General features: G+C 38.9%; 1 protein-coding gene across 1 annotated transcript in view; it reads left to right on the top strand.

The window, feature by feature from the left end:
• VCAN (versican) overlaps positions 1-23,169 on the top strand; it is a 113,948-nt gene that overhangs the window by 10,348 nt on the left and 80,431 nt on the right. The window contains exons 3-5 of the mRNA XM_075411446.1: positions 6,371-6,742; positions 18,140-18,314; positions 18,429-18,556. Of these exons, the coding sequence (XP_075267561.1) occupies positions 6,371-6,742; positions 18,140-18,314; positions 18,429-18,556 (675 nt within the window). The remainder of the gene's footprint in view (positions 1-6,370; positions 6,743-18,139; positions 18,315-18,428; positions 18,557-23,169) is intronic.

The raw sequence follows: 23,169 nt of genomic DNA, 5'->3' as shown, positions 1-23,169 counted from the left end.
GGAAGATCTCCCTGCTCATGGCAGGGCAGCTGAACTAGATGATCTTTAAAGGTCCCTTCCCAACCAAACCACTCTATGATTCTAAGTTCTAGCTTTCCTCAAGGCGTAAGTACCTCTTATAAGGTATAGTAAAAGGAAGAGCTGTTAGCAATAGTCAGCTTCCAAATGGAGTAAACGGTAGGACATCACTCACATGAAGAGAGGTCTGAAGACAAGATTTCGCTGTAAATCAATGTTGGGATGGAGAACATGTAAGGAGACAGAATAAGTAAGGCAAAGGAATTTGAGATGAAATTTAAACCTAACGTTTCTGTTGTGACCTATTTAAAGTCCCTTCATGTTTACTTAGGGCATAGTTCCACAGTCAGTCAAATTGCATATAGATTTTAGCACTGGGTGGGATGGTCCTGCCCCTTTTCCATCCCCTGGTGCTAGTTTTCATGCTTTCCTTCTTGCTGACAGTAGTGTTTATGTAGGTATATGGCCATCGGAATCAGGTAAACGACTTGTTTGAAAGACAACATATGGCATTTCTTGCAGTTTATTTTTCCACTGGGTCAGGCCTTTGATCTGACTCATTGCCTTATGCAGATGCTAGTGCAGGCACAATTCAGGGACTGGGTCCATTCATTACTGGAAGTGGAGAGGAGTGGAATGGATCCTTAGAGTGGCAGAACATGGGATGGCACCTTCAGAAGTTCCCTGACTTATTCCACCTCTGTCCACCTTACCCTGTCACCTCTTAAATGGCTTGTGTGGTCTTGAGTAGAATTTTTAGTACTTAACAGGTTCTATATGCACTTCTCAGTAAGGACTTCTCAGGAATATAGACCAGGTTCTTACTGGTCCTGGTTTGTCTGAATCTTTTGGAAGAAATTCAGAAAGACCGTTGTGTTCCTAGAACACGCTGTGAATTTTGTGGGTTTTATTTGTGAAGTTGAGGGCAATACTTTTGCAACAGAGAGTCTTCAACATTTTCAAAGTATGGCCATGGTGAAGAAGACAAAGATGAAGAACACTTTTTTTCATTAATTGATCCTATAGAGTCTATGGGATCAACTCCTTCTGTTTTGTAGAAATGTCAGTCAGTTTGTGTAATAACATTTTTGAGGATGAGTGTTACAAGATTACAGACAGTCTTTACAAGTACAGCTGTTTCTTTTGTTTAAAAACAAAAATTCTAAAATATACCTCTGCATTTCGAAGTTAGGTTTCTGAAGTTTGAACTTTTATTCTTTTTAAATCCAGAATTCACATAGAAAATTGAAGCCTTGAAATCTTTCATGAAACACAAATTTCTACGCTTCCATACCCAAAAAAGAATGTGTCACTCCATATGACTTCATGAAACAGTCACTTCACTATGATGCATTGTAGCATTTCCTTTAAAAATCTTTCAGGCAAAATTGTTCTGAAAGTTTAAAATTTTTCTTTCAAGAGTAATACGGGGAAATTTGTCGAAATCGGCAGCTATTTTTAAAATGTAAATCCTGGAATCTGTGGGTCTTAAAAAGTGAAGCTTAATTTAGAACACAGCAAGTTACGAGCATGCAAAGTTTTATGCGTTTACTGCTAACCGTTATTCCCGTCTTTGTTTTCTCCTCCACTCTCATCTTTGTGAATGGTCACATTCATAAACACATAAGATGTTTGCAAGGCATGCTCGTTACATTTTAGCTAACGACAAAAGTATTTTTCCTTTGAGGGCAAATTGAGAATGGTCTTGCATGGCTTCCATAAAACTCTAAATTCTCAGAAGATGTTTTTCAGAAGGGCAGCAGGAAATACGGTGTAAGCTTCTGGGGTCACGGGAGTGCCCCTCTGCGAGACCTTTGCTGTTTGCTCTGGTGCATGTGAAGGATTAATGACAGAAGTTCACGAGCAAGGTTTACGCTTACTCCTAGTGTGGCATTTACTCACTGTGAGCTAGCTAGTGTTAGGATATCATAGTTTACAAGCTGGACCTTGTGATTATGAGCAATGTTGGAGCTTATCTTGCCAGTTTTGAGTGACTATTTGTCATGCTGTGAGTATGCTTTCGTGAAAGCTTTGTAATCCAGAAGACAGCAGAAATCCCCTAGATTCCAGTGCGTGATATGTTCTTTCAAAGGTATAAATAATATATCATTTTAAACATCAGTTTGTCTGATCATGTTTATGTTCTATATGTGCTATAAAATACATGTGTGCTTGCCTGTGATGTCTGCATGTGTTATGTTGAGTTCTGCAGCTAAGATTTACACTTGCCTGGCTTCCTGTGTGTTTCTTGCAGAATATGAAAGTAGTTGGTTCTTCATCACTCTACGCCTCCTTTTCTTATTCTGCTTAATCAGACCAGAAATCGCCTGGTAAAGAACTCAGTGAGGGTTTTTATTGGGTCTTAGTCTGTTACCTGGGCTGTCAGAGTTTCATACACGTTTGTATAAGCAGCGCATTCATTTTAATTTACCATTATCTTAATTGAAAGATTTATGGTTAATGAAAAGACTTCTTTTAGGCTCAGTGTTAGTAGCCAGATTAACAGAACACATAATTTAATTAATTCTTTCTATTGCTACTCGTAGGCAGGACAGTATACCATATGTCTAGGCAGGTTGTTGATAAACTAAAAAATGAGATTCAATTTTTTTTTGTCTCATAAATTTGGCTTAAAATAAATAGAATCTTTTGTTCTTTAAGCATGTGTTTTTTGTCTGCATACTCAGGAGCAACATTCTGTTCAGTTAAGCTTAATTATCTAGCATAATTGCTCCTTTAAGCAGTGTCACTTCATGTAGGGCACTCTTTTTTTCAGACTTCTTGTCCATTACAAACCTACTGTTATGGTCGTTATAGTTAATTTAATACAAAAGGGCAGAACTCTACCTCTTTATTTTTTTTTTTTCTTTTCTATTTAGATTTCTATTTTAAGAGTTTTGTAACATTTACAACAGGAAAAAAAGTACATATTCTAGGGAAAGAGACTTTGTTCTCAAGCAAAAATTTCTTTTGTAGTTTGTCTCCCGCTTCAAAGAAAGATATCAAGCTATATGTCATTGGCAGAATAAGATGACTTTGCCACTGAAATGGTAGACAGGGGGGACCTAAGGCAGTTTCGCTGGGGGGAAAAAAGCAGGAAAAGTCAAGCTGGAATTTTTTTTTTTTTTAAAGAAAGGCAATGCCACGTACCATCATCTCCATGATAAACTGGTACAAATGCATAACCATAGCTTTAGGTTTGGAGAAAATAGGACAGTAAAGATTTGTGGCAAAATCCTATCCAGTAAGTTAGACCTCACAGGACTGTCTCCTGCCAGGACATCTCATGGGTGAAGCTTTCATTCTGTTTCTGCTGCTTATTCCGATACTGGAAACAGGGGAAGACAACAAAAATATTCAACTGCTAAGGCATGCTATCTACGGAGTCTGTTCATAATCTGACTGCATTGTGCTGCTCTTGGCCCAACTCTGTAGTCCCATCATCTTCTACAAATCGTTTGTTGACTTTGCTGGGAGTTCTGCCAAGATATGTGTTTGTGGCCAGGTGATTTGGACTTAGCTGTGTATTTTATTCCTTTATTGTCTATGTATTTTCCCTAAGAAATTAATTATGCATGAGTGATACATGTTAGTTAGCAGCAGAAAAAAATGCTTATATTAAATGCCAATCTGTTTAGTCATTTCAAAACCATCCTCTTGTTCAAAAGTATGTGATGTTACAAGTATTCTAGGTCCTACATGATGAGGTGGAGATATGGTATAAAACAATATAGGCAAACACCTTTTTTTTTTTTTTTATCAGCTTGCGTTCCAATTTGCAAACAGTTACAAAACGTTTAGTTTTGTGTTTTTGCCCACCATGTCCTTTCTAAGGAATAGTCTATCACATACCGTTGAAAGTGGCTGAAAAGGAGACTCTCCTCTCCTCTCATCAAAACAAAGGGTGCTTTTGTATAGTTTTTTATAGTGCTTTCTACAGCTAGATGGGCATGGTCTCCTGTTCTGGGGTGCAGCCCAATTTATGATAAATCTGGTTTGCATGTCATGACGACATGTGGTGTTTGCCAAGAGTTTCGGTCTGCTGATGTAAAGACACAAATTTTAGAGAGAAAATTTCCTCAGGGTTCAGTGCTGATATTCCAGATCACGCATAAACAGAAACAATGTTCTCAAAAGTTATTAAAATTCTGTCAGTCAGGATAATTAGGTAATTTTTCATTTAAGAAGTTCCTGTAATGTATATAGATGACAAGAGATCATAATAAATACTAAATACTTTGAGATGGATCTTAATCTCCCACCTGTGCAATTTGGCAGCAATTCCATCACAACTGATAGGACTGAGTATTCATTCTATTTCTTTGTCTCTAACCCACTGTAACTCAGTGAAGTTTCGAGAGATTAAAGGTGGTATAAAAGGCAGTGGTGTTTCCATACTGTACATCTTCAGGATAAAATCAGTCCTTTCTAGTTTTAAGCAATCAGTGACTCTAGGTGAGTTATGTTTTTATTTCCTAACAGAAATTAAAAAAAAACCAAACTTCAATGGATTTTTTTTTATTTCCTTACAGAAATAGAAACTCAATGGAATTTTTTTCCTTATGAAGTGTGTATGCAATCAAAGCTTTTGAGCTAGTCTTAAGTCTTCAGTAACTTCTACAGTTTTGTCTTCAAGCCTTGTGAATTTTCCAGTCTTCAGTTTTATATTGGACCTGTTTTTGTCTTTCCCAGTTTTCCAAGGAAAGAGGATCTTGCTGAGTGATCATCTTGCTGGTAAACATGCTCAGACGCTCAGTGCTCAGTGCTGTTCCATGTGAACTTTTCAGCTGAGCTTTGGGTGCAACGCAGCTGTTTTGGCACAGCACTACCCCATTGCTGTTATACTGTCTCCAGTCTAATCAATTTTGGCACAGTCACCTTGAGTGTATCTGCATTGTGTTCCGAAGTGTTTCTAGTTAGGTAGGCAAGGACGGAAAGGACCTGAGGTCTTCCGTTCAAACTCCAGGGTCTTCCTTGGTCAGTCAATTTCTTTTTGGTTTTTTTTCATTAGTACTTTATTATTAAAATACGTGGCCATCAAGCTGATGATTCTTGCATTGAACCTTTTTAGACAGTAGCATCAAGACTTTATCCTGTATGAAGTCATCTGTCTCTACTAAAAATAATCAAGTTAATGAGTAATTTTTGCTTTTTTTCCTTCTCCCCTCCAGTCTTCTACTCTTTATAGAGAGATTATATTTTTGATGATAGGTAAACTGGTAGATAATTTTCATGTGCTGGTGTCTCCTATTTCATGTATCACTCTGTTGGTGGCTAGTATTTGAAGTTACTGTATTTCTAGACTTTATGAATCCTAGCTCACTCCAGATTAATGACCAGCATGTTCCACCTTTCAGAAAATGTTAGAATGCAGAACAGTGAAAGAGGTGAGACAGATACTGTTGTGCATCAGCTTTTGATCTTCATTAAGCCATTATGTATGGTGAAATAACAGCACACACACAAAAAAAAAATCTAACAGAAATCGTCTCTTCACACAGTTGCTGTGTGCAGGTTCAATGAACAGTAGTCAACTTTCCCCTCAGGATATTGTCAGATGGAAGCATTTCACTGCAAAGTGTTTGCAGCTGCAGATGTCATAAAAAATGATAAAGGTCCTATCATGTCAAGTCTGAGCCAAATAGGGACTTTCTGTGCACTTTACTTCCTTCTTTGCTTTAACATCCTGAAATACTTTATTTCTGCAATGTGTTAAAGTACCTGAGGCTACAAGAAAATTATTTCAAAAGAATGACTGTTTGGGAGAATCTCACTGGAAAGGCTTTTGTTTCAGCACATATGCAATAAAAATTGTTAACGCTTGAAGGAATAATGGAGTAAGGGATGTTATGTGTGCGAAGTCATGGGCTGTTTTTACTCCTAGAGCAGGAGCGAATGAACAAGCTACTGTGAGATAAGGCAAGGTGTAAACATCAGTAGCTCCGCTGTATGCATGCTGTGGGCCAGCCACAGACATGAGACAACTCGCCATCTTTTACTCTGAGCGGTCTTCCTCCTGTCAAGTAAAGAAACCATCTCTCTTACAGATCATCTGTAAATTTCACAACAGTTGCTGAAGAAGGTCAATAACTTGGTGATCATAACAGACAGAGAAAATATCAGAAAGCAGTGAATTAAATTTGCCCAAGCTGAAGAGGGCTCCATCAGCAGCCTAGGATAGTAGTGCAAATATTTTTTTAGCTTGTACTCATCAGTACTGTTACAAATCAGCTAAGGTTCATGGATTTCAGGTCTTGCATGCCTGTGAATTGTTAAACAACAATGAAATGTATCTGTTTCTGCTTTTGCTGTTCCACTAACATGATTTCTGCTTTCTCTCCCCTTTTTCTAGTTAAAGCAGAAAAAAAACCCCTGGTAAAGGGATCCCTTTCTGGAACTTCAGTCCTGCCATGCTTCTTCTCAACCACACCCATTATAGCCTCCAGCTATGCAGCTGAGTATCTCCGAATCAAATGGTCAAAGGTTGAACTGGATAAAAGTGGAAAAGATGCAAAAGAAACCACAGTCCTGGTGGCCCAAAATGGCAACATCAAAATAGGTCAAAGCTACAAAGACAGAGTGTCTGTTCCAACCCATTCAGAGGAGACTGGCGACGCTTCACTGACTTTCTCTAAGCTGCGTGCAAGTGATGCGGGCGTGTATCGCTGCGATGTAATGTATGGAGTTGAAGACACACAAGGCATTGTATCACTGGCTGTGGAGGGTAAGGATTTATCTGTTTCATAGGTACTCAACAGGGATTCTAGTTAAAACAGTAAAAGCTAGTAATTAACATATAACTAGAGGAGCGTCTTTAGCAGTTTACCCTTCCTTAACTCTTAACTTTTCCCATTCTCTTTCTGTCTATATATTCTTATGAAACTTTTCAAGTCCGTAGCACTCTCATTTCTTGCTTACACCTTACTTTTGATTCCTGGAACAAATGCTGTTTTCTGATTTCCAGAGCAGTTTGGTACTTTGATTGGGTTTATATCCTTTGCAAGACAAGCTCCTTCTTTTTCTTTTTTTCTTTTTTTTTTTAGAAGATATCTCTCCAGTTTTCTCAAACCAGCCCTTTTGAAACATGATACATATTGTACTAATACGTCTGTTTGAAAAAGTCAGTGTCCTTGCAAGAAGACAGACTTGGCAGGCAGAAGTAGTTTCTTTTTAATTGTTTGCATAGGATGAAAAGAAGAAACTGCCGTGCTGCTGGGGCTGTGGTCGGGCTGTCTTGACACTTGGTGTACAAAACCATAATGCAAACAAAACTGGCAGCCACTCTTTCTGTGATAGGAACATCAAGCACAAAGGAAGAGTTTCTGTTGTCCCAGCAATAAAGGTTGGGTAGGTTGGAGGAAACCCATCTGGCAGAAGCTGCAGGAAAACAAGTAGGGGTGTGGCTGCTAATGTTCTTCCATGTGGTGGATCCAGGGCTCAGAGTTTACTTGCCATCACTATAAGGAAATAGCCTCCAAAACTCTGAGGGAGAGAAGTGTACATGTAAAGCAATAAAAGAGACAGGACTCTCAAAAGCGTGTAAGTGGCAAAAGGAGCATCTGATCTACTTGTTTTTCTCCTAAGAGCCTGCTTGTACTACACGATAAGTGCAGCTTAGAGACTGCTCTAGAGCCTGGAGCTGTATAGCCCTGTCGATTTTTGGCACTAAGCCTGAGCTACCAATCTGTGCTGAAAGGCAGGACATATTAGCCCTGGCTCTGTGCCATGTAAATGCAAATTCTGGACCCAATTTTCTCTGCGTGCTTAGAACAACACTGTGATGTGTGGATGTACCAGCTCGCGTGAGCCTTAGTTTGGACTCTGCCTTGCACACCTTTGCACTTCAGTGTTTTTTAAAGTTCAGTATTTACTCAAATAACTTAATCCTAAAGTAAACATTAATATCTGCTGCTGGAAATTATGGCTTTGGCTTAGATTTCTTTTTTTATAAGCTTAATACTGTATTGTTCTTCCAATATGCTTAACCTAACTTGAACAGTCTGTCAGCATTGATTCAATGAAAGGTTTTGAAGGTGTGGTCTTAATTTGGAAATACAATAAATCAATGTAAGCATTAATGTCTGTATAACTTCATAAACTGGTTAGTCCTAATGGCAAAAGCAAAAGAAATCCTGTTTTGAACACTACTTTTCAGTAACTAGTGTACCTGGCATTCGTTATTCCTTTTCAAGTGCTCCATTGACTGCATATCTATGTCCAGGAGCAGCTGACATTTACTACAATAAAAATCTGATTATCTATGGCAATACTTTAACTTCTGTAGTTAGTGCTCCTGCAAAACACTGCAATGAGGTGAACTGAAAATATTTTTTTTTTTTTTTCAGTGGAGAGAAAATTTTACACGTTCCATTTTCTTTCTGCAACTATTCTTTTCTATGATTGCTTTAACGTCAACATTTCAGGAGGGGAAAAAGTCAGGTCTTGGCCCAGATGGAAAAGAGCATTATTGGATTGTCATTTGTGCACTTCATTCTCAATTTAGTACATTAAGTAAATAAATACCATTTATCAGACTCTTAAGGATTTCCTGTCAAGCTTGCTGCTCATATATTCTGCCCTCATTTCAGTAAGAGTGTATGTTTTATTTTTTTTGTGTGATTTTGGTTTTCACAGAATCATAGAATTTAAAAAAAAAAAAAAATTAGTCCCAAACTTAATTTATTTCCGTTGTCTTTTTGAATCTGCACCCCAAAGTGATAACAACTGGAGAGACGAGATCTTCTGTACCATCTCTTTCTGCCTGCTTTGCTGCCTGTCGTTAGCGTGGTGTGGAGAGATCTTTCCACCTTAATTCTGGCAACTTCAGAGCTGACAGCTTGTGTGGTTCAGCACTGTGCTTTGGTCAGCTCTGCTGGGTGCAGCTGTGGCTGCTGCTTGCAGGACGACCCGGGAATGCCTGACAAAATTATCACCAGTTTTGCTATTCTGCATATTTTATGCTCATCACAAGTGTGTCGTAAGATGCCTTTGTGTAGCATTCATTCTGTGAGGACTGAGCAGGCATGTGTTGCTGTAGCTTTTCATTGGATTAAAATAAAAGAGTTCTTCACCAGAAGAAGTGGTAACTCTCGCTCAGGTAGTACATGCTTGATCATATAGCTTAGCCCTAAAGATAGGAAGCTTCTGCAGATTTCACTGTCTGGGGCAATTTAGACGTGGCACTAAATGTTACTAATGCTTCAGGAAACAACACTCATCTGTTTCTTTAAGTGCCAACACTGTTACGTATATTAAATCTAATCTAACAAATTTCTCAGGAATGGCCAAATGAAGTAGGCCAAAGCTTATCTGCATCATTCTGCTTAAGTAGATTTAATTGCTCTTCTGTTGCTACAATAACTTTGTGGGGTTGGTACGCTCGTTTGTTTGGGTATGTTTAAACCAATGCAGGACTTGAGTTTCAGGTATTTTCAGGACTTAAATTTAATTTTATGGACATTCCCTCATATGAAACAAAACGCATATTCCAGCATCAATGAAGCCAGGTAGATATGCTTAGACAGCTGTGCTGTTTGTTTTTGAAATGAACCTTTGCAATAGGTAACTGGGAGTGCTAACCTGAACTGGAAGAAAAATTACTGTAACTGCTATTTCTATACTTTCATTTAGGTATGTTAGGAATATAAAATGTCTATTGAACCCATTGTGCACCAGATGAGTGTATTTTACCAATGAGGGAATGTATTATGATTGAAAAATGGGATTTCTAAGAAAGAATATGTTTCTCTGTAGCATATACTTTTTCCCAAACAGTAAAATTTTAATGCCTATTTTTTTTTGGCTGGAGTCTTAAGACCAACTGTCTACAAAAGAAATGTATAATTATGCATCTATTTTGTCTGTGTAGCTATCAGAACAGACAAATTTCATAATATGTATGTAAATATCCAGTTAATTTGCTATTTTCAAATGACAAATGTGTATCTGAATTTCAGAAAAGTCAGAATTATATGTTATTAGCAACAGAATAAATACTAGCTTTACCAAGAAGATAGGATGTAAATATAAAACTGCCTTCTTTGACCATGACAAACCTATGTGTCGGTGCTTTGACTCAAAATGCTTCAGCATTGAATCCTACCTTGACAGAGGATTATTTATGTAGGTCTGAGTAGAAGATTTTATTTTTGATATAATCAACTGTTGCCTAAATTACGCTTCTGTCAAATTAGGGCAAAACAAAACTCACATCTGTACCATTTCAGACAAAAGATCTGTCTGTCCCAGTGTCCTGTTGCCATGAAAGCAGCAACAGCTGACACCAAAGGGCAAATGTCGCCATTTTCCCTGTGTACAGTGTTGCTGTCAGAGACTTGTCACCAATGGACTTCCTGAGGCAAAGGGGATGGCTCCCTGTTGGATAATCCTGCATGGAGTTATTTTTTTTTCCCTTTTTTTTTTCCGTTTTTGATTTTTGAGCTTGTGTAAATTTTTAGTATTCACAGTTGAACTCCTGGTTAAGCAACCACTTAACTGCAGCTGGTAAAGTTAATTGCTATTCACAAGGAAGATATACATGTTTAATCACCCATGCTGCCTTTGTCTCTACACTGCATGTTTCTGCTACATCTTTTTTGGACAGGTAAAATCTTTCTGAAGAATGGCAGAATCTTGGCAACTGCCATAATTCTCTGCTTTTGCTTTGCTTTGGCTATAGGAAGAACCTATGCCAGCTACTTGGATATCAATAGCTGCTTATGTTCTGTTCACTAGGAGCTCAGAGACATCACCAAGACTGCGTGGCTTAACATGGTATCTTGTATCTGCTGAGCAGTGCTTAACTGTGTATGCATCATTACCTTGTGATAGAGGTGAAATAATGTGGTTTGAACTCGGTTTAAACTGCTCAGCTTAAAGCTGAGTCTGAACTGCAGTGTTTTTACTAGGGGTATGAGAGTGGTTGTATTCGTGTTACTAACCGGGGTCACTCAGTTGTGTGTACAGTCCTGGGGTTCTGATCTGGGAAAGTCAGAGCAGTGTAGGACTAGAAGGACATGCCGGGTCACTTTATCTAGTTCCTTTGGTGTTGCAAGTAACAATGTTATGTGCTGTGCTACATGCCTTTGTTAATCCCAAAATCAAGCAAGAGTACCCATTCACATGGGTTATCAGGTGCTTTGCATATTTCATCTCTAAGATCAGTGGGCTTAGATTGAACTATACCCTGTATGTTACTCTTTTCATGTTACAGCTGGTGAAAGTGCATGACAGAGGAGCGAAACACTTAATTTTAGCCCACGCAGGAAGTTTTGGGGTTGCCAGATGCCTGCCCTGCTCGTTAATCGCAACGGTAGAGCTGTCCTTGAGGCAGGGGACGGTGCCAGTGCCGATGGCTCTGCAGGCTCATGCAGAGGGCTGGTTCCATCGCACTAGATACCTCCATTCCTGTTAGTAATTGTGGGAAATGCTTTCCTCGCTCCCTGGGTGCTGCTACAATTACATTGACCTCTCAAGACAGGGAGAGGTTACGTTCAAAATATGTCTAACATTATTACAGTGTTATGCTCTTCAGCTTCTTACAAGAAGTGAAATATACTCAAGTCATTCATATTTGTTTTTCTTTCCACGTGTTTTCTTCTTGTCTGCGTGTCCCTCTGAAATTCCCCCTTTTGCTCAGGAGCAACTCTGTCAGCTCTTGTAATTTCATCTTTCTACAGTGTTTTGAGCTTGTCTTCTGACCCTTCTTGATGTTATTAAACACACAAGTCAGACTGTCTCCCGTTAAGCAGTCTATGGCCTGACAGTTTTTGAATGCTTAATATTCTTTGTTCTTAGTTGTTTTCTTGCCACTGTTGTCTGAAAATGTCAGGTCTCGGGAGCTTTTAGACACTTGAGGGAGACAGTTTTCCTTTCTCAGCAGCTAACACTGAGCTGGCACTTCCTTTCCGCTTTAAGCTGCTTTTGGACACCAGTAGGTTTTCACTGTGTCCCAGCAGACACATCTGGGAACAAGGTGGAGGCTGATGACCAGCAGGTAATGCCTTCTGAAGATCAGCCCCAAGCGTTCACTTGCCTGCTAGTAGCTTACCAAAAGCAATTTCACAGCCTTGACTCAGATGCCAAGCCTGAAATCAGGAAACCTTAAGTTGGGGTGAGATTTATTTCACCTTCGACAATTTAACGTTGCATGCCTAGTCTAAACTGAACACACAGGTTCGTGCTACATTCAGCTTCTCTCTGGTGAGAGTCTGGGGTGAGATGAGCCCTCTGGTAGTCCATATCCCTGGTCAAAGATTAGAGAGATTTGGAGGACTAGTTTAGACTAGACTTCTAACCTTTAGGCAAGGCAAACTTTGATGATTTGAATCCCAGAAAGCATTTTATAAAAGTATTACTGCACCTCTCTATGTCCATGTTTATTCCCTCTCTCTAGTTATAACAAAGTCCCCTTGTGTAAAATAGTTTTGAGATACCATGTAAAAAGCTGGCCTACAAGTGCGGCGTAACAGTACTCTTCATTCTGGAACGTAGTTGAATATTTAATGAAATTATTATTTTATGTGGTGCTATGATATTGGGCAATAAAAAATAACATGTATGACCAAGTGTAATGAAAAACAAAAAATCTGAACAAATCATTCATTTGAGCTGATTTTTTATTATCCTCCTTGGAGATGATTGGATTTAAAGGGATCAAAGTGGCAAATGGGATCCTTCCAATTTTGTTGCTCTTTTTTCTTATCTTGCAGGTGAATATTTTTTTTAACAATAGTGAGAGCATTTTGTCCTTAACGATTTTTTAGATCACTGGTTTCATGGGCCTGATTTTGATAGCTTCTCTTTCATTCTGCTGCAAGTCTGAGAGATTTAGTTTTGTGTTGTGTTTTCTTTTGTTTTTAAAAAAAGCCAGTAAATAAAATTCTAGGCTTAAAAGCCTGACCTTGTTAATGGAAGAAGCAGCAATTAGGGAAGCAGAGTAGACAGTAATTCACATTTTCATTTTTATGCAAACTTCTCTTTCTTGCAGGCATTATAATGATAGTAAATGGGAGTTGTTTCCGATGTGGGAACGCTGCCACTCAGTTGTACTGTTAGCCCTAAGAGATTGTGTGTTGACAACCTAATTGATTTATTCTCTCTGCAGCCAGAACTCCCCTTCGTTATCTCTTAAGTATGGCATTTGAAGCGATGCTTTTATTTAATCTTGTAGACTTATCTGTCTTGAAACCTTACCGCTTCTTGAAGTTGAACTTCCGTGCTTCCTTGTTAACTAAATTACCATGGGCTGCTGCATTTTTAAGCTTGTGCTTTACCCTCCTGCATCATGAATCCCAAGGAATCACTGACTTCTGCAGCTGAGAAGGAAAGAGCACAATGGGTAGCGGCCATCAAAGGATGGGAAAGGGAAATTTATTTCTGGGTGAGAAAGACATGCAACGCACGTCAGGAACAGGGAAGCAAATGTTCTGATCAAGCTGCCGTGTCCCTCATGTAGGGACTGGGAACATGGCAGCCGATGGACAAGCTGGTGGGGTTTTTGCATCAGGCTGGATGGAGGACCTTCGGTATCAGAGCCCTGAGCCCAGACAGCGCATGGCATGCCTTCACATGCAGGATGGTAGAGCAGAGGGCAGTTCTGATGGCTAAACTGGTTTTAGGAAGTTGGTCATACTGCAGTAGGAGGACGAGGCTGTGTATTTTTTTTTCCAAGTAATTTTAATTTAAGTAACAATGCCTGGGCCTCAGTGAACACTTCTGTGACCTAGTATGTTCCTGTGCAGCCATAACGGAGTGGGAACGTGGGTAGCTTGGTCAGAGGAGCTCACGTACACCTGCATGTAACTGTGTAGCTCTGTGGGGATGGATGCAAAGATTTTGCATGGAGGAGCAACGTGTGAGTTTGTGCGGGAAGTCTCTGTCCCTGGAGCTGTAGCAGGCACTGGGCTGTCAGAGCAGGGGGTTGGGGTTGACATGCACTTTCTCTCCCCACAATGAGACGTTCCCTCAGGCATTTGGCAAGAGAGCGCCTGCTGGTGCGAGGCAAGACTGTTCTTCTCAGATTGCCAAAGCCTAAGACAGGGGTCAGAAGATGGGTGCAAGATCTCGAAGGAGGAACACGGATGAATTATTCATGCAGGAAGATGAAAATGCTGCCTTATTCCTTCCTTTAATACAGTGCTGAGTAACCTCTACCTTGGCATGTGTTTGTAATGTAAATTTTCTTCTGCGTTAAAGGCAAGAAGGATCACCAAACGTGTGCTAGCTTTGGCAGTGGATTGGGGGTGATATCAGGGGTCTGCACCACAGTGGCTGAGGTTTGAACATAGAAATGAATGGCATAACAACCCCTAGCATCATAATCTTTTCATTTTAGATATTCTTTGCTGTGTGAGACAACTCCTGAAATTCAGGCTGTATGTGACTCCATGAGTGCATGTTTCAGCAGAGTGAGCTCAGTAGTGAAAGTGAACTATAGTTTATTAGCCATACCAGGAGCAATTCCCCTGCAGTTCCATGAGGTTTTGCTGCACGATACCCTGGCAAGCAGTAAAGCAAAGTTGCGGCCCAAAGATGTGCAACCAGAGACCCAGCCTCATACCTGTGGAAGCCCTAGTTTGTTAAAGGTGAAATACTTTACGTTTTTGTTTTCTGGTCGAAGACAGAGACAAATGATTAAAAGACATTTTTTTTCTTGCTTAGACAGAAGTGAATTTTGGATGCTACAAATCACTTTCCTGTGAGCTCTTTCTTGCAGATGCTGCTGCTCCTTCCTGTAATTACACTGACTTTGTTTGCCAGATGTTCAGTGACAACTTTATACTGCTGTAGTCTGTTTTCCAGTTGCTTTATTTGTTCCTAGGACAACTCCTTTCTTGCCTTTTCTTTCAGAGACGAAACAGACAAAGGCAAAAAAATCCTTTACAAATGTTTTAAAGTGCAAAAACTCGGACAATGGATTTTGCCTCTCTCTCTCTAACTGAAACAATGAAAGTCCTGCACGTTAATCTTCTTAGCCCCAGGGGGTCTTTTAATTATTGCAGCTGTTGCACAGGCTTATACGTACTGACATCCTCCTTCCCATTCATCTTGGAGGCTCTTTTATGTCTGGTAGCTCCTCACTGGAAATGGAAGAGCCTTCAACTCTAAGAATAGGTGAAGTTTACCTTTTGGATCAGGGTGAGGAGTACAAAGCATTCTCCAAGTTCCTTTTCAGGATTTACAAATGACCAAAGGCTCTTCTCAGCACTGCAAAAGCTACTCCAAATGTTAACTCTTTAGTCCTGCCTTATTCAGGTATCACAGGGATCCCAAATGTATGCCAGCTAGGAAGGGCAGTGGTTGCTTCCAACATGCCAGAAATGAGAGGTGAGACAGCTGATCGTGGAGAATGCACTCACATATTCAAGTAGTAGGAAGCTTTAAAAAAAAATACAAGCTCAGAGAAATATGTTGCCAGCTCCTGCCAAGTTAGCAAAACTTTTTGTGGTTGTACTGAGAAGCAGTGCTCTTGCACCCAGTTGAAGTCATATAGCATCAGTTAAGCAATCTTGGAAAAAAACAAACAAAAAAAAAACCCCAAACCAACAAAAAAGAGGCAATTATTTTAAGTTCATATAAGATACATTTCAATTAAGATTAAAATAACAAATCAAACTAACAAATTGCTTAACATACGTAGGCATTTCTGGTTTGACTCTGAGTTACAGAGTTGGTGTCAAATATTGTACACTACAGAAACACCAATGCTACCAAAAAAAAAAGGTTTAAAATGTTTGTATATATTCAACAATAACCTGCAGTAAAGCCGGATGCCCAGCTTATGAATACTATTATGGGTTCATACTTATCATTCTGGGTGCATATTTTATCCGCATCTGTTGTGAGCTCTGTAAACCTTACCCATTTCTCATTTCTAGACCCAGAACAAGTCTCCAAATTATATTTCTGTTATTTTAAGCTTTTACGTTCCAAATATGATTAGTTGCTGTTGCCTAACACTTTATGTTGTGAGTTGGCACTCTGTGGTAAACAGAGGTAAACTACTGTGTTGTCTAAGGTACACAAAGCCAAATATGTGCACACACACACATGTATAAGTACATATATATATGTAAAAATAAAGTTTTGCATGTCTTAAGACAGTGTAAATGGTATGTAAATTCTTCACTTGTCACTATTGCCAAACAACGTTTGGGTCCATTTGAAGCTGAAATTACATCTTTGCTTGGAAGAAACACTGTTCATGAAGGGTTCTGTCAGTGGTTCTGAAAATGCGTTTTATGGGGATGCCAGTGGTCTGTGAGCTTCCAGTTAGTGGCTGCAGCTGTCAAGTGACTCTATATTAAAAGATGAAATATGGGGATTATCAGCATTGCCTCTTCTATCTCCTGTTTCTCTGCCAGTAGCTTTGATAAAATTTGTGTCTAATGATTGAGGTTTAACCTACCTGTGAGTAGTTTTCAGATAATGTGTTCTGTTTTAACTTGAGAAACTTTGTTCGTGAATCACAACAAGAAGAAAAATGCGTATTTTCTATTTATTGGCTGTATCCAGACCTCTGATAAGTGGAAAGAAATTACTGAATTTGTCTGCGTGAGAAAAAGTATTTCTAAATATGTTGGAGGCTCTTGAATCTACTTTTTACCAAGTTACTCATATTTCTCTTTACTCGTAAATTAGCAGATGACTTCAATCCTTCAACAATGTTCTAATAACAAAGACTGGTTGTTAAATTCATTATTGCTACAATGCCACCATTTCCCCAAACTGTATTACAGTACGTTATTTCCACATCATGAAGTACTCCAATAAAATCATCAGAGAAAAGGCACATTTTATGGTTTGTTTTTCTTGCTTTGTAACTGTTCTGTGTAGTGGATGTTTTGTGGTGTTGCAATGCTTCTGAGAGATTTTTAGAGTGCAATAAGTGAGGTTGAATGTTATTTTTCATAAACATCAGGGGAGATCATCAGGGGATGTCCTTTTGATGCTAAACTGTAAGAGACACTGGCAATAGTGGGGAAGTGATTTTGCAAAGTGGGATATCGATCTACTGTCACGTAGGAGTTGGTGCCCTTTATGACTTGTTTTAGGTGTGCGTGTACAGCTGTTGCTGAATTCAGTGGGAATTCTGTGTATGTAGAAAACAGAATGCGGTTTCTAGACAGAACCTGTCTTAACCAAAAACCATCTTAACTCTAGCCCTCCCTCTCCAAACATCTGACATACTTAAGTAACTTTTGAAATTGTGAAGATTCTTTCCAGAACCAGAAAGGCCCCAGATAAAACCAAGGGTTTTTTGTCTGTATCATTTGTAGTGTGCACAGGAAAATGGTTATGAAACATTGACCAACAACCATATATTTATAAAGGTTATATTTGTAGTACGCTTTGGTGCATAGGAACAGACATTGGGGCCATCATCGATTGGCAGATTGCATCAAAAGTACGTTTTTTTTTGGTGTCCCCCTCGGTCACACATCTCACAGCAGCTAGCAGACCTCAAGCACTCAAGGCATCCACCGTTCATTGTTGGCACTTCTGCAGCTCCTGCAGCTGGCTGCTTTGCAAAGTCTATTTTGAAGTCCACTGTTTCTGAGGACTAGATGTGCTTAGCCTTGTCTGGTCACGCAGTTTGACTTACAGCTGGATGTGTCACATAGGCCAAAAGGCCAACATGTCGGGTAGTGCTGCTAGCATAAGCAACCCTTCCTGCAGTGCAATTAGCCGACCAGCCCTTGGAACTGGAAGAGACCGGGTAACTGTGTGATGTCATTCACAGATCTGAGCGTTCATTCTTCCTGCTGATCTGTAATGCAGCAGTGAAAATGTGTATATGGTTTAATTACTTTTTCTGTGTGTACAGTAAATATAATTTCATATTAATATTTCATATTTATTATTATTTATTATTTCATATCAATTTCATATTATATTTCATGTTTAATATTAATAACATAAGGTGTTATATAATTACCGGTAGCAGCCACTAGAGGGGGGGACATCATTTGTATGATAGCATGTCTCTCAGCCTTTTACTGTTTTTATTGTACTCGTCAGTTTTCAGCAGTGTAACAACGCCTAGGTAAAGTTACGGTATGATGATTGTTGCAGAAACAATGCAAAACGTGTCACTAATGTAAGTTTTTTGTCTTTTCAGGTGTTGTATTTCACTATCGTGCAGCAACCAGCAGGTATACTCTAAACTTTACACAAGCTCAGCAGACTTGTCTGGACAATGGTGCTGTCATAGCAAGCCCAGAACAACTGAAAGCAGCCTATGAAGATGGATTTGAGCAATGTGATGCTGGCTGGTTGTCTGACCAGACTGTTAGGTGAGACATTTAAAAGGCCCCTTGCCACAGTTTCCCAAAATTAATATGCTTAGCCTGTACAGACTTAAATTGCTGATTTATGGTAATACTAAATATGAGCATGGTGCATTTCAGGTATCCAATTAGACATCCAAGGATTGGCTGCTTTGGAGATAAAATGGGAAAGAAAGGAGTGAGAACGTATGGGCGCCGTTTTCCTAATGAAACTTATGATGTGTATTGCTATGTGGAACACATGGAAGGTAAGATAGGTACACGTTTACTCTGCACTGCCAAATTTAAAAATGACTGGAGATTCTAATGCAGAAAGGCAAAGAAAGAAGAAATTCTGTGTAAAATAACTTTGGGCTGTTTTGGATCTGGAGAGAATTGCTGAGTGAAGTGAACCTATAGTTTGTGGTCTAGCAGGCCTTAATTAAAGGCAGATATGGAGTCTACAGAGAGACAGATTTAAAGCTGCTATAGTTAGTGCAGTAGGTCTCACAAAAGTTGCTGTTAAAGCATCTTATTTTTTGAATGTTATAAAAGGATTTTCAAAGAAACTTGTTTAGTTTTCGAGAAACTATATATACAATATATATAGAGAGATTGATGTAGTACATGTGCTGACTGTATTATAGTTCATAAAGTATGTAATTAAGGTTTTTATGTGTCCACGGCATAAAATTAGACAGATACTTAATTGCAATCCAAGTTTAATAATATCTTTTTTAAGAATGGACATCTCGGCATCAAAAAGAAACAAAAAACCCACGAAAACTTGCCAATGATGAGTTGGGATCAAATTTAAAAATTCTTTGCAATTCCGTTGTACATATATAGTCTTTGTGAAAGCTGCTAATTAAAAGGCTCTAATGCAGCAGAGTGATTATGATTCTGCCACATGGTGACTAAGACCCATGGATCATATTCTGAACCTCATGGTTCCTTGTGGTCCATGGCTAGGCCCAACGATCAACAAAGAGTTTGCTGGTGAAAAGAAAATTAAGGTAAATTTTTCCATGATTGGGCGGTTCTAGCATGCACAAATCTCTGTGTTGCAGGTGTGGTATTGTAATCATTTCTTATAATCTCTCCTCTGGAAGTGAATTTAACTCCATCCTTTCAGTGGGTCTGTAGATATGTTGTGGACACCAGGTATCGTTATCCTTAGACATTACTGTGACTAGCTGAGTATATAGACTTAAAATGTAAATGCAGAAATATCCTTTCCTGTCCTGTAGCCTATTTTTTTCGGCTTTGTCCTGGTTACGGACATGGGAACTTAATGCTGGTACAGAAATACTTTGCAACCAGGACCAAAGTACATTTTCCACTTACTGCAGTGATCTCGGTGTGTCACACAGATTCTGTCTGGACAAGTTTTTATTCTATACCCATTTCACTGTTCCTTTCTAAAAAAATACTCATAGTTCCTACTCAATATCTTCTGGGCAGATCCTTGACTTATATACATTTAGTTTAGTGCTCTTGAAGTTGGCATGAATCACCTATGGCTCTGAGCAAGCCTGCCTTTGTATGTGTACATGCATTTGTAACAAGCCATTGCAAAATTAAGGTGCTCAGTGTTTGTTTGTATTCTATCTTAGAGCAGAAATAAATTAGTTCATGCAAATTTCTTATAGAGATGTTAATCACTGAAATCAGTAAGCAATTTTCTCTTATTTTTAGTAGCTGAGTATCTGCCCCAGACTTTGCAGAGTTATAAAGTAAAAGCAATACAAGTCTTGCAAAACTCAACAAACATATAAGCTTTGCAACTCTGAAGAAGAAGTGATGCAATTTTGTTGGTGCTCAGCATTGTCTTAATTTTACTTATGTTCCATATATACCTGTCTGCGGACAGCATGTCTGAGCACCTAGAGTTCATAACATGATCAAGCCTTGATGGGATTGAATTCTGAATCATCTCTGAAGCAAGGCTTTCAAAGTCAGTTTGGGTCTTTCCTAGCTAAAATAAGTTTTCACTAATCTGTATCATTCCTGGATGAAGAGCAATGCCTTGTTCCTTTCCTTCTTAGGAGCAGAGAAGTGTAACTTATCCTGGATACATGTGACACAGTGATTTCTCAGAGTCAAATATTCTCACTGAGCTTTTAAAAACAAAAATTTTAATAAGTCAAAACTGTAATCTATTTTGCTGAGGTTGGTGTTCCATGCTCAGAACAACATGGAACCCGGAGATGAGGTTCAAAGAGGTTGCAGCGACTATGGTCGTTTCTTTGGGGAAGATGCACATGCTTAGGTTTTCAATTTCTCATGAACATTAATTGATTCTTCTTTGTTACAAAATTTCATTCATGAAGATTTATGAGCTGGCTTTCTTCTCTGGGCAGCTACACATTTCTGTCCTGTTGTTGCGGGTGATCATCTGTTTAAACATGTGCGTGTCTTTGTGGCCTATCAGCTGGACTGCGGTAATGTGATCTGTTTGGATATGAAACCTTCAGCATTTCAGAAATACAAGCTAGCACAGACTATTGGGGAGGTTTGGTCTATCAACCCAGGCAACAATAAGCACATTCATTTTACCTTCTTCCTTGCACAGTAGCTTGCTGTGGAAAACTGACTAAAGCAAATGCATAGTTTCAGCTTTTATCTTAAAGGCTCCATAGCCTGGGACAAGGGTTAAAGACCTACAAGAAGAAGATCTGCAAGGGCTTGTAGGTCTCACTTGAAGACCATCATTGACAACTTCACCTCTGAGACCCACTGAAGCTCTTTAAGACTGTTACAAAGCTCACTGTATAGTAACAGAATGCTTGTAGAGGTGGGTAGAGGTTCAGAATGAAACGGCAGGAGGCAAAGGTGCCTGCGAGTTTCATTACCGTCTGTCCCAAATGCAAAGTATGTTTGATGTAGCCTTTATCTAAATCGTTCTCAGGATATGCATTTATAAAAATGTCCTTGAATTTTTTCTCCCAAATTAGGGAAAGAGCACTCCATCTTAGGCTGGTAAATATTGTTTGCTTTTTTTGCACTGAAGAGGGTGTGAGGCAAAACAGTGTGATAAATGACAGCTGTTTTGTTAAGTTAATAGGTAATGGCATTGCTACTATAAGCACCTTACCACTGTAGTAAGCTGAGTCTGAGAAGAGAGAAGAATTCCCTTCACAGCTTTACCATTGACTTAAAGAAAGTAGAGTCAGATCAACACTGAGTGCATATGAAAACTCATCCTTAAGCTATTTATGTATCAGGAAGGTCCTGTATGTGCTGTGAAGAGGTGACTGCTGTGAACGAGATAATTGCCAATTAGCTGTACAGCCTCAACCTGCTGCATATGGATGAGGTTTTTTTCTGATTGTATTGGTGATTTTTAATACCAGACTATTATAATAGTTAGCCAAAGATGCTTTTCCTCCCACTTTTTTCTGAGTCCTTTTTTTTGGCCCTTTTTTCTCAGAAGTTTTCAAATGAACTGGAGTCTGAAAATAACTTCTAGGAGTCAAAAGGAGTGATGCTTAGTGGGTATAAGGTATAGGCATTGTATAGACATGTTATACTGACATGCAGATGAGTTAATTTATCCTATTTTGATGAACAGAAGCAGATGCATGTTAGAAAGATGCAGTACCACATCATAGTATAGTGCAGGATAAATTATTCTTCGATGCATTCACAGAAACCTGAGCCTCTGAGCCAGACTTCCTTTTAAGATGGGGCTAAGGAGCCAAGATGGCTTTGTCTATATAACAGAAGCAGTTTCTGTAAGAACAAGGGTTAATTTCAAATGCAGAGCTTGTTTGAAGTTACATAGCATCAATGAGATTACACTTTGGAACTGCTCATCCACAGAAGACGGAAAATTAGACAAAATGTCAGTGCAAGTTACTTGGAAAGGGAAAATTGCAGTAAACTAGATCCTGTGTTTTGTTTGCTGTGTTGTAACACATGCATGCATTGTAAAAGACTTACCTTTCAAGATTCAAGGTTACGTCAAATTTCTGATTGCCCTGTCCACCAAAGGCTGATTCTGCACAGTACGACCAAACACTCTCAACACTTCACTAATAACAATAGACATTCATGGTACTTAGTATACTGTAGAAATGTACTTAAACATGATTTTTTCCATATGAATTTGAAAGTTCGTATCTGCATAGCCTATTCGGATTCGATGCCAAATTCATGAGACTTACTTGCACTAAATAGGTCCTTTTTTGGACGGCCTGTGTCAGTGGGATGACTATTCATGGAATAAGATGGTGCTTGATTAATGATATCAAAATCTGGGCTGTAATGAGAATGTCATCATGGAAGTCATCGACCTTGGTGTGTTGGCAACTATTAGCGTGTTACCCCAGAGAGCCATAACAGTGGTAGGAATACTTGCACTACATTTTAAAACAAATGTATTGCATTTACAGTCTAATTTGGGTACTTGCACTGAGGATTTGCACGAGCCATACCATTTCAGTTTTCTTCCTTTCTGGCCATATGAAATCACAAAGTTAGCCAGAGATGTGGATTTCTTCTTGAAACACAAAGTATTATCTGAAATTAAAACCAGTTGTCTAGACTAACTCTTACCATTTCCTTGTTCTGAGGAAAGCCAGAGACATTAAAGACTACATAATTAGAAGTTAAATATTTCGAGTTTTGCTGAAACATTCAAGAGAATAGTTATGGGGCGCATTTAAAATTTCTGAACTCCTAGTGATAAAAATAAGAATCTGGAGGAATCTGGAGTCAAAATATCATTAAACAGGTACTCGGCATGGTCTCTTTTTATAAAATGGTTTACATTCCTTGTATTTCATTGAATATTTCAGTGTACCAAGCATTAACAAAACCAGTTAGAATACCTTTTACTGTGGGACATGATTTACTAATAAAGAGTTTAATTTAAAAT

The sequence above is a fragment of the Opisthocomus hoazin genome, chromosome Z (genome assembly GCF_030867145.1).
Source record: "Opisthocomus hoazin isolate bOpiHoa1 chromosome Z, bOpiHoa1.hap1, whole genome shotgun sequence".
Taxonomy (NCBI): Eukaryota; Metazoa; Chordata; class Aves; order Opisthocomiformes; family Opisthocomidae; genus Opisthocomus; species Opisthocomus hoazin.
Note: the sequence above shows the minus strand (reverse complement) of the source record. Positions and strands in the feature narration are given on the sequence as shown.